At 32.5% G+C, this 11,017-nt stretch overlaps 1 protein-coding gene across 8 annotated transcripts; it reads left to right on the forward strand.

The window, feature by feature from the left end:
* Positions 1–1,416: 1,416 nt before the first annotated feature.
* Positions 1,417–6,479, forward strand: LOC129311281 (zinc finger protein 7-like). Of its 8 annotated transcripts, XM_054953480.1 has the most exons (5): positions 1,418–1,832; positions 1,981–2,175; positions 3,643–3,751; positions 4,109–4,222; positions 5,479–6,479. In XM_054953480.1, exon 5 carries the CDS (start codon positions 5,577–5,579, stop codon positions 6,342–6,344), a length of 768 nt encoding a protein of 255 aa, XP_054809455.1. In that variant the 5' UTR covers positions 1,418–1,832; positions 1,981–2,175; positions 3,643–3,751; positions 4,109–4,222; positions 5,479–5,576; the 3' UTR covers positions 6,345–6,479. The 8 variants fall into 8 exon arrangements, with proteins under 8 accessions (XP_054809459.1, XP_054809455.1, XP_054809453.1 ...); XM_054953478.1 differs by lacking the exon at positions 4,109–4,222; XM_054953483.1 differs by lacking the exons at positions 1,981–2,175; positions 4,109–4,222 and adding an exon at positions 2,681–3,046.
* The last annotated feature ends 4,538 nt before the right edge of the window (positions 6,480–11,017 follow it).

Here is an 11,017-nt window from a genome sequence, read left to right on the forward strand (position 1 = left end):
TTCATAAAATTGGCTCTATTTTTGGCAAAAAAAAAAAACTATTGCACTTTTCATACTTTATTAAAGAAAATCATATATATTTACACACTTGAAAAATTAAATTAAATTTAAAGACTTATATATTATTAATAAAAGTTAGTAATATTGAAAGCAATTTTAAAGTAAATATTTTTATTTTAAATTTTTATTAAAAAAAGTGCTCACGTTTGATTTTCACCATATATGGAGTAAGATTATCTCAAATGCTTCCAATAGGATACACGTGTTTGCATTTAAAAAATACATATTTTCATTTGCAAAAGAAGTTACATTCTTTTCATGAAAAAAGACGGAGGGAGTGGGGGAAGACGATGCACAAGTGGAGAAATGGGGCGTCATGGTGGGAGGAGTGCAAATATCAAAGTAGCAGCTGGATTTAACAACAACAACAATAATAATATAACAGAAAAAAATAATAATAACAACGATAATGATAATACAATAGAGAGAAAAAAAAAAATATCCTCTTCTCTTGTCTCCCACTGCACACACAGTGAGAGTCTCATAATACAAAAATTATTATTCTAATATAATTCTAATTTTTTAAAGAAGAAGAAGAATGGGACCGTTCTTTTTTATGATATGGTGCCGGTGGAAGCAGAATGAGCATAGAGGGATGTGTCTTCTTGCGCTGTATTAAGGCTGATACGGATCATGTGCACGGACAAATGGTACAATAGCTGGGAACCAGTAAATTCTGATCGTAAATTTTCATTTAATGATTATAAGAAATAGATGTATAAAAATTTTTTATTTGTAAATACACAATTACATTTTATTTAAAATAAAAATTTTTAAAAAATATAATATTTTTAATAAATCTGCTAATTACTAATTTGAATAATATAGATTTTATTTGATAGTTCAGTTTAATATTTTTTTTATTTTTTATAAATTAATTATTAAGATGTACTTTGGTACAATTTTAATTTTAGTTCATATTTAAAATTTTTAATTTATAATTTTTTAAAAAAATATTTTTTGAAAAGTTTTAGAAATATTATCTTTATTTTTAAAATTATATTTATCAAAATAAAAAATTAAAAGATTATTAAAAATTTAATATTAACTATAAACTATTCAGAGTATATTAAATAATCAATTTATAAAAAATAAAAAATTATATTAAAATGAACCATTCAAATAAAATTTTTATTATCTAAATTAATAATTAACAGAATTACTAATAATATTATATTTTTTATAAATTTTTATTTTAAATAAAATGTGATTGTGTGTTTGTAAATAAAAAAAATTTATACACTCATTTCTTATGGATCATTAAATAAAAGTTTATAATCAGAATTTGCTACTTTCTAACCACTTCACCGTTTGTCACTGCATATAATCCGTATCCCTGTTGTGGCTCTTCAAACAAAGCACCCATTGCTTTACTTGTCTCTCTGTTTCCTCTTTTTCTCTTCTTTCTCTCTCTTATTCCCTCCCTAACCCATTCACACTCCCTCGTTACAACGAGAATCAACTTCCAGATTATGGCACCTCCAAAATTAAACATCAAATTCGACAAAAGAAGTGGTTCCCGTGTGGGAGATGTTTCCCTCTGACTTCCCTCATCTCTCTCCTCCCAAAAAAAAAAAAAGTCTTATCTCCTATATATATATATATATATATTTTTTTTTTTTTTTTGCCATCCACCCTTTATGGTGCTGTTTACTAAAACGAGAGCCAACACACACACAGCCGGAAAACCCTCTTGTTCTTGCTGATACTGATACTCTTCCCTTCACTCAGGGAAGCAACCTGCGGTTTTTTATCGTACAGTACTATACTATGTAAGTACTCTCCTTTCGGCCATCTCGCCACCCAACGATTTTGCTTTTGATTCATGCTTTCCTTTTTTTATTCCATGCATTTTAAGGTTTACTCCTCCTTCTTCGCTCTACCCTGGTCCTTTGAAGTTTTTCTTTCTTCTGAGTGCAGGGGTTTCACTCTGCTTTGCAAGTGAAGCCTTCTTCTTTGACTTTTGAGGATTTAGTGATGCTTTGATGCGTCATTTTGAAAACTCCCGCTGCTAACAAGATGGAATTCTGCTAGTGACCTGTGGTTGAGCATCAAAATTTAGATCTAACTAGTAAATATAAGGGGGAATTCTCTAATTTCCCCCTCTTTTCTCTGGTAATTTCACTTGCTCATGTTTCTTACTGTTCTTTCTTTCTTCTCTCCAGCTGGTCAAAACCACAACTTCAATAAAGATTTTTATGCTCTTTCTTTTCAAGTGCAGGCGAGTTTCTAATCACTTCTTTGATTTTATGTTAGTTGGGAATGTGCTTAAGAACAAAAGCATCTCAAATGAACTCGTAGTATGATTCAAGAGCCAGCCAATTATATCTTGAGATAATATAGTCTAGTTATGCTAGCATGGAGGATATAAGTTTCTCCTACTCCCTCTGAGGGTCATAAAATTTGGAAAATTTTCCCCAATTTTTCCTTTTGAATCCTGGAGTGCGTTGTCAATTTTTCATTCCCGGAGTGTTTTCATCTCACTGCAGCTAAATTTATATCTTCCTTTGGTAGAAAAGAAGGGTTTTATTCCACAAAGAAAGTTTTAGCTGTTGAAGAAAGCCAGGAAAAAGTTGTTTCCAGCTTGTTCTTAAATATTAAACTTTTAACTTTTTTGCAGAATTTTTTTATATACTGAGAACGTTGGAAATTAACCAGAACAGCCCATTCAAAAGCGAACCGTGTATCTTATCAACTAAGTTTTCTTGGAAATCTATTTCCCATGGAAGAAATGGAGCTTTAGATTCCCCGCTCTCATTTTCATTATTATGGAAAGTCGGTAGAAGTTTCTGTTCAAGTGGAAGTTTCGCAGTAACAGAAGGGAAAGTGTAGAGCGGAATAAATGAAAATACAGATTCAGAAAGTGGTCTTTCTATTGTCCATGCTGCCCCGGATTACTCTTAAAGACCTATCCCATTAGCTTAAGAATTGAATAGAAAAGCTTGAAACAGGGAAAAACGTCATCTGGTTTGCATGAGCTTATCAGGTTAGAAGAAGTCTTTGAGATAAACAGATATCTTGGTTAACACAGTTGGATTTGACATTTTTCATCTTCACTTCTCCTACTAGATAAAAAGAATATTATAAGAGAAAAATACTTCTGTAGACCATATGATTTAATTCAATTGACGACACAATGTTTAACACTAGCTTACTCGAGGCAAAAGTCAGCAACAACACTGTTTTCCTAGTGCCTACTGCAATTTGCATTCATCAAAGTTGCTTAACTCTCCAAGGGACGTCAAAAGAATATCAGCTGGAGGAATTGAATTTAGGACCCTCAAACGCTAAAGCAGACTTGAACATGGACTTTCCGATACAGAAAATCTCAGAAGTCTAGGAATTCTATGGAAGTGTCCACATTTAGCACGAGTAACTGACACGTGACATGACCTTTGTTTGATGTGTATATACTTCATAAATTCTATTTTATGGCTGCAACTGAATATTTGCGTTCTTCTCTTGCTCTAAGATCAGTCTCACCTTTTAGCTTGCGTTGCTGTGGCATGAAAATATTTATTGGTATTCTGGCATGAGCAACAATAGTGAAAGCCTCATCTTTGGTATTTATTTGGCGTGCAGCATACTGAATAACCTGTTATCTGTGCAAGTATTGCTTTCACAACGTTGGCTCAGCACGGTGCTGATATATGTTCACCTGACATCCATTTGTCCCGACTTGGCACTTACTGTAAGGACATGGTTTTGACTTGCATTTCAGGAAAACTATATCAGTATACAGAACTTATTTTCTTGTAAGATAATAGTTTTCTACTTAAATAATTGATATAAATTCAAGATCATGCCTGGAGCCATAAAAATTTGGTGTTGCTAACTTTAAGCAGGCCCTATAGGCATAGTGAGAGTCATAAAAGGTGACACTTGTATGTGCATGGATGCTTGTATATAATGCATTACAAATGGAACTTGCAAGAAATCATGTTCTTTCTTGGCTTGTAATTTTTAAAATTGGAGATGAAAGATCATTTTCTAAGCTTTCTATTTCATGGACTTGCTGCTAACTATCTATGAGTAATCTGAATTTCAGCAAATGGAAGAAGATAGAAGCCCAGGGTTCTAGAAATGGTCTGCTTTCTGCGAAGGCACTGCCCTTCTTTTACTGGGTCCATGACAACAAGGGCACCAGAACCTAAGACTTAGTGTAAACCACTTAAAGCCCTCACGACTAGACTAGTCCAAATCTAGTGCTAAATAAGAGTTTTATCTTAAGCTGATTTATGAGCATTCAATTGCGCTTCTATTTCTACACGGGTTTAATCTTTTATTAGATCTTCTGCTCTTCAAAATAATTCTGTATTGTAGCTGATTGAAATACCACATTGAATTAGAGCCTTGTTAATATTCAATGTGTCCGGAAGTGGCATTCATGATTTGTAGGATAAAAAGGCTTAGAATCTACAATATAGTGGAGGAAGCTTAGAAAGAAAATCCTTTAGACAAGTAATTGAAAGGTGAAGAATTGCTTGTATTCCTTCAAATTCACTCACATTTCCATTTAGTAAATCTAAATCTAGAGGCTTTAGGCCCGCTTTTTTTTAATGGGCAAAGGAGTAAAAATACGCAAGAAGTCATTGGCTAGGAGCATCTGGTAGATTAAATTGAGGAAAAGTACATGAGTGCTTATGAAATTATTTTTTCAGTACACTGTGACCAAATCATTAAATTTCATATTCAAAGCAAACAGTCAACATTTTTGACTTTTAACAATTTGGTCATAAATGCACCAAAAAAATAATTTCATAGATACTCATGCACTTTTCCTCACTTGAGGCCGCTGGATGCTTATGACAGATGACTTCTTGGGTATTTTTGCCCTTTTGTCCTTTTTTAATTTGTTGACAAGTGTTTGATGAAGGAATATTAAAACAAACGGATGTTGAGTTCACAAGTCAAGAAACAAGACATGAACTGATTCCCGGAAAATCTTCAGCCACCTACTTTGCCCCCTCCTCTTGCAATGATGTCCTTTTCTGTTGCCTCCACGCACACCATGTGATGTCTTATTTAGCTTTTTTAGTCCATTTTCATATGTTCTCTTTATCACTCACCTCTATTGCATCTTTCCATCCTACGGGACCAAACAATCTCAGACTGTATTTTCTGCTCTAGTTTTGGTGTTTTTATGAACAATACTTGAATCTGTCAATTGCATCATATTGTCTACTGAAATTATTGCAAAAGGAATATCCAGATATTAATCAAATGTTCTGTAGCCCACAGAGTGAAGGAAAAAGAATTGAGTAATTGTCATTTACTTGTTCCTGCAAATAAAGTTACTCTTTTGGAATTTGGAATTAACAAAGGCTTATGTGAATGAAATTCTGAGTACTTTGTCTTGAGATACCCAAAAATTTCCTGCTCTGTCATGGTGAGTGATTTATCTTATTGTTGATACAGGTTGAATACTGAATGGTAAGCTGGTCGAAGTAAGGAATTTGCTCCTGTCTTAAGTGCTTGCTGGAAGGGAAGTTAGCTCTTAGCAGATTCATCTAAACATGATGACGCCAAATCTGAACTTGCAACCTGAAAATCATTCGGAAGTCAGTAGCCAAGTAGCTTCCAATATATCCTTGCAAGAAACGTCCCATGATCTTACCAAGGACAGCAACACCACTTCTTCCTGTCTCACAAATATCACAAAACCTGAAACTGATCCAGTGTCTTTTTCCCTCGACTTGACCCTCAACGTCAACTCCAGCGATGGTGAGTTGAAACGCACAAGTGATGCCAGCAGTGAAGTGGGAGGTGAAGCTCAACCTTCAGGATCAGCAGTTCCCAGGGTTTTCTCTTGTAATTACTGTAGGAGGAAGTTCTTCAGCTCTCAGGCTTTGGGTGGCCATCAAAATGCTCATAAAAGGGAGAGGACAATGGCGAAGCGCGCGATGCGAATGGGGATGTTCACTGAGAGGTACACAAGCCTGGCATCGCTGCCGCTTCATGGTTCTGCTTTTCGGTCTCTTGGTATTGAAGCTCATGCTGCATTGCACCAACGACCTGTGCCATCACTGAGGCCTCCCGACCCAAGAGTTGGTGCAAAATTTGAGAAAGATTACTTTGGACCAATGTTCATGGAAGATGATGATAATACGGGTCTGTTCTGGCCTGGGAGTTTCCGGCAGGTGGAAGGCAGGGCTGGTGTTAGTATGGGCCATGAACATGCTCAACGTTCAACTACTAGTCTTGCAGCAATTGCGCCGCCACCGCCACTACCACCCCCGCAACCAGAAACATCCACATCACCTGATCTCACTCTGAAGCTCTAAGATTTTCCATCTTTTGTGTAATTCTCGTCAGACATGAAATTATTATTTTCAGTTGGGCGTGCGTTGTACAGTGAGCAAGTACTTCCCATAGATTTTTTAAGCTTACTCCAGGTCCTTATCAATTGTTTCTTCTAATTTCTATTCTGCTTCATCATTTATCTATTGCTGTAGCCACTGGAGGTAAATTTTATGCCTGCAATGTGATTGTGGCGATGGCCTTGTTTGAGAGGAATCCTTAGGAACCATGTCCTCTATTTGCTTACTTGAATAGATCTATAGCCTGTGTTCAGAGTCATTTGTGTTGCATATTTAACTAGTCATATGACAGAAGCTATAGATAATAGAACCAATCAGAAGGTCGTAGCTCCATTGCGGGCACGAAATCGAAATGATTCTACTGTTTGTATATGAAGCTTGGCCATTCCAAACTCTGGTGGTGTATTGGATGTTTGAGAGAATATGATGGAAAGGAAAGAAACATTTATTAATCGGGTGAGGTGGGGTGAAACAAAATATAACATTCCATTGTTTGGAAGTTTTATAAGAAAAATGAATTATTTTATTTAATAATTATTTAAAAAGTATTATTAAATTAATAAATTTGAATGATGTTTTTGCAAAAGAGAATCAAAGAGTGAGAGGGAGCGAGAAGGATGGGATAATTTTACAATAATATTATCTGTCCTGAGCAATCCCATCTTTGACCTTTTATTTATTTATTTATGTTTTTTTTTTTGGGGGGGGGGGGGGTTCAGAATAAATAGATTTAGGATGGTTAAAGATGACCTGAAAGGTCATCGACCAACTCACTCCTTTTAAAAAATTATTCTAAACAGTGACAAAATTTTTAGCCATCCTACTCTATTATATTCCATCCCCAAAAAAACTCAAACAATTAGAGACATGAAAGAAAGAAAGAAAGAAGGAAACTTCCAGTTTTCTTTCTGTGGTCATAGTCATAGATAATCTTATTCTACCATTTTAAGTAGTGTATTGTTAAAAGATATGCAGTGGTCATAGATAATCTTAGTCTACCTCAAATTTGTATGTTGATGTCACATTTCAAATTTTGAATATCTATAAGCATTTCAATTTTATAAGTACTAGTTATTTTTATTTACAGACTGTAAACTAGACAGTTTGTTCTACATATTGCTTGAAATAAGAGAAATTGCTGATGTTTATAATCATAATTTACTAATAATACATCTTAGATTTTTTTTATGCAAGATCTTTCTTATAACGAATACAGCCTAGGTTTTATTGAATATACGTGGGTAAAAAATATTTTATTGAATATTAGAATCGATATTATATTGATTCATTTCTGGTGAAAAAAGATTTTATATTGATTTATCTTGCCAAGATTTTGCATTGCTGGAGACTTGGAGAATGCAGTACAATTTTTTTTGAAAGAGTATGGAAGTCAAATTATATCTGCAGAATGCAAAAAGGCATAAAAATACACTCGACGCTCTATAGGACAGGAAAAGAACATTTTTTTATCCTATTTATATATTATATTATTAATTTTTATTATAATTTTTTTTATCTTCAATTGAATGTTGAGAAGGAAAAATATTTTATTAAAATATGCTATCTTATTTTTGAATGTACGAGAAACTATCATGTTTCTTTTTATTTTTATTTATAAACACAATTACAAATTTTAAAAAATATTTATTATATTTTTTTAAACTGTCTCTCATAAAATCAATATATTTTTTTTTTACTAAACACGTTTGTTTTATTATTAGATCTTATTTATAAAATAGAAAAAAAAAAATTAATCATATTTATAAAATACTTGTTAGTTTTTAACATTTTTCTTTATATTTTTTCTTTTATTAAATGTTTTAAATAAAAATTTTAATAATGAGATTTAAAAATATTTACTATAAGTAAAAGTAAAAACTTATTAAATTTTAAGATAAAATTAATGAGGTTTAAAATTTTTATTAATTTTTATAAAATATATTAAAAATAATTTATAAATAAAATTAGAAAAAGTATATAAATAACTTAGTCTAACTTCAAATTTTTAAATATAATTATTATACTTAATCATCAATTTTTTTTTTACAAGAAAAAGTACCTCGAGTCAAAAATTAGTTAAAAGAGGGGGGGGGGGTAATCTGATAATTAGTGCAATGTTGACTTTTGTTGTTTGTGCTAGGTTCATTATTAATTGCATCGCCATATGTGGGGTATCAAATAATTCTTGGCCGATTTGTCGTCTCATTACCCTTGTTTGGGGCCGCATTTTGACTTGGACCCAGGTTTGGGATTTTTTGTTCGCACATGAACTTTCTTAGCACCTTACATAAAGTTATAATTATAATTATAATTATCATTGTAACTACTAAAATAAAAGGTAGATTTATTATACACGCGTGAATTTTCTTATTTTCAATTTTTTTATGCAATACAACATCCTATTATTATTATTTTTTCAAAATTAATGTCAAGAATGGTAATCGCAAAATGTCCCTGGACTTTTTAATCCTCCCACACCGCACATCTAGAGTTCAAAAGAGAAAGTTCGAACTCAAACATTATCAAATCATGTTTTTTTTTTTTGGCAAGAGGAATTAGAACTTTTAGTATTCCAGATTAAAAAAAATGTTATTCACGTGTTTTAAATAAAAATTAGAAAGTGTAGTGACTGATGAGTTCTCCCTCAGGTCTCTGATCTAAATAAAAAATTACTTCCAGTTTATATACAGAGTTTGTTAATTATCCCTTTTGAATTTGTTTTTTTCTTTTTAAATTGATTTTTTTCTTCCAACTGTTGTTCATTTAAGGAGAGATATAATTGAAGGCATGTCTTAATTGTAGGTTAAATCAGGTAAGTTTTTCTTATCATCAAGATAAAAGAAAAAAAAAAATCTTAGAATCTGATTGTACTTTACAAGATCAAAATAATACTCCCTCATATCTGAAATGCAGGATAATTTTTACCTGCTGAAGCTAATGCTGATAAAAAAAATGCAAGACATTTTACAAAAGAATTAAAGGTCAAAAATATCTTTAAAGTGCACATAAATGATCACAAGTGATTTTAAATTTAATTATAGATCATCTATATCTCTTAATCTCAAATTTTTTTTGTTCTATTACTCTGCAGCTTTATCCGTTTAATTTTTCTTTTAATGGAGTCTACGATTGAATTTTTTAATACTTTCCTTCACTCCTTCCTCTCTCTCTCCTCCTCACCCACTCTCTCTCTCACCCTCCCTCTCTCTCTCTCATTTCTTGACCCCTTTCTTCCTTCACTCACTTCTGCCCAACTCCACCATTGTGCACGTCCACAGTACATTGTCAGCTCTGCATGCACAACCATCTCACTCTTCTCACCATTGTGCTTCAGTTTCCCTGCCGTGCCACTCTCATTTCCACTATGACAAGGTTGTGCTTCAACACTCAAGGTTGTCAATTTATGTAAAATATGGACGCCATGCCCACCGAATGTCGCACTCAAATGGAAGGTCTCTCTCTCTCTCTCTCTGCTTGCGAGCGCATACTCTATGCAAGGGGCGAACAACGTGGTGCCACATGGGGTGGCGATGGAGATGCAAGTGGTTGGGTACAAGAGATTTGGGAAGGCAAACATGACAACGGAGGCAGAGGGGGAGTCGGATGAGGCCATAGGGGGGGAGAGAGGGAGAGGATCGGATGTGCATGCGTGTGCGTTTAACCCGACCAAGGAGGCTAGTGGAAGTGCATGTGTGCGTGCGCGTGTGTTCAACTCGACCGAGGAGGCATCCATGCTCACTGAGTAACGTTCTTTATCATTGAAGCCGGTCCAGCCTATCCACAACAGTCACCAGAGCATGCATGGACTTGGTGAGGACGAGGACCAGAGAGACAAAGTAGAGGAGAGAGACAAGAAGGAGATGGATCGAATATATTGAATTACAGGGAGAGATTTGAAGAAATTTTTAAAAATAATGTGGGCCCAAAACTAATATTTTATAATAAAAAATATTAAAAAATTCATATATGAGACCCACGTCATAGAGCTGTCGAGTAAGCTAGCAACAGGGCAATAGAACAATAATTTTTTAAAATTAAAAAATACAAATAATTCATAATTAAATTTAAAGTTATTTGTGATCATTTATATACATTTCAGGGGCATTTTTAATCTTTAATCGCTTTACAAAAAGTCAATGACATTAATTTATTTTTTTTATAAATGTTCTTATTGATTATTTTTTTGATTTTAAATTATAAAATATTTTTAAATAAAATAACACATCAATAAAGTTCATTAAATATATTTTATAACTTTATTTTTTTAAAATAAAAATATAATATAAACATATAAAAATACTCTTTATTTAATAATATTTTTTAAAAAAATATTAAAGAGAGAGAATATAATGAAAAGAATAATATTTAAAAAATATTATTAATAAAATTTTATTCTTATTAAAGTTTCTTATATTTTGAGATTGGAGAGTATTACTTCCTCTACTCCTATTTATAAGTTACTTCTAATATGTTTTGAAAAAATTTAAGAAAAAATGATAATAAAATTCTTTTAAAATAAATAAATGACAATTTGGTTATTCAAAATGTCATAATTCCTCTCAAATTTTTAAGAATTTTTTTATCACTAATAAATTTATATAAATTATTAAATTTTTCTTATTAAAAATAAATAATTT

Source organism: Prosopis cineraria, unplaced genomic scaffold, assembly GCF_029017545.1.
Source record: "Prosopis cineraria cultivar Desert tree isolate PC_DT_omini unplaced genomic scaffold, ASM2901754v1 PC5, whole genome shotgun sequence".
Taxonomy (NCBI): domain Eukaryota; kingdom Viridiplantae; phylum Streptophyta; class Magnoliopsida; order Fabales; family Fabaceae; genus Prosopis; species Prosopis cineraria.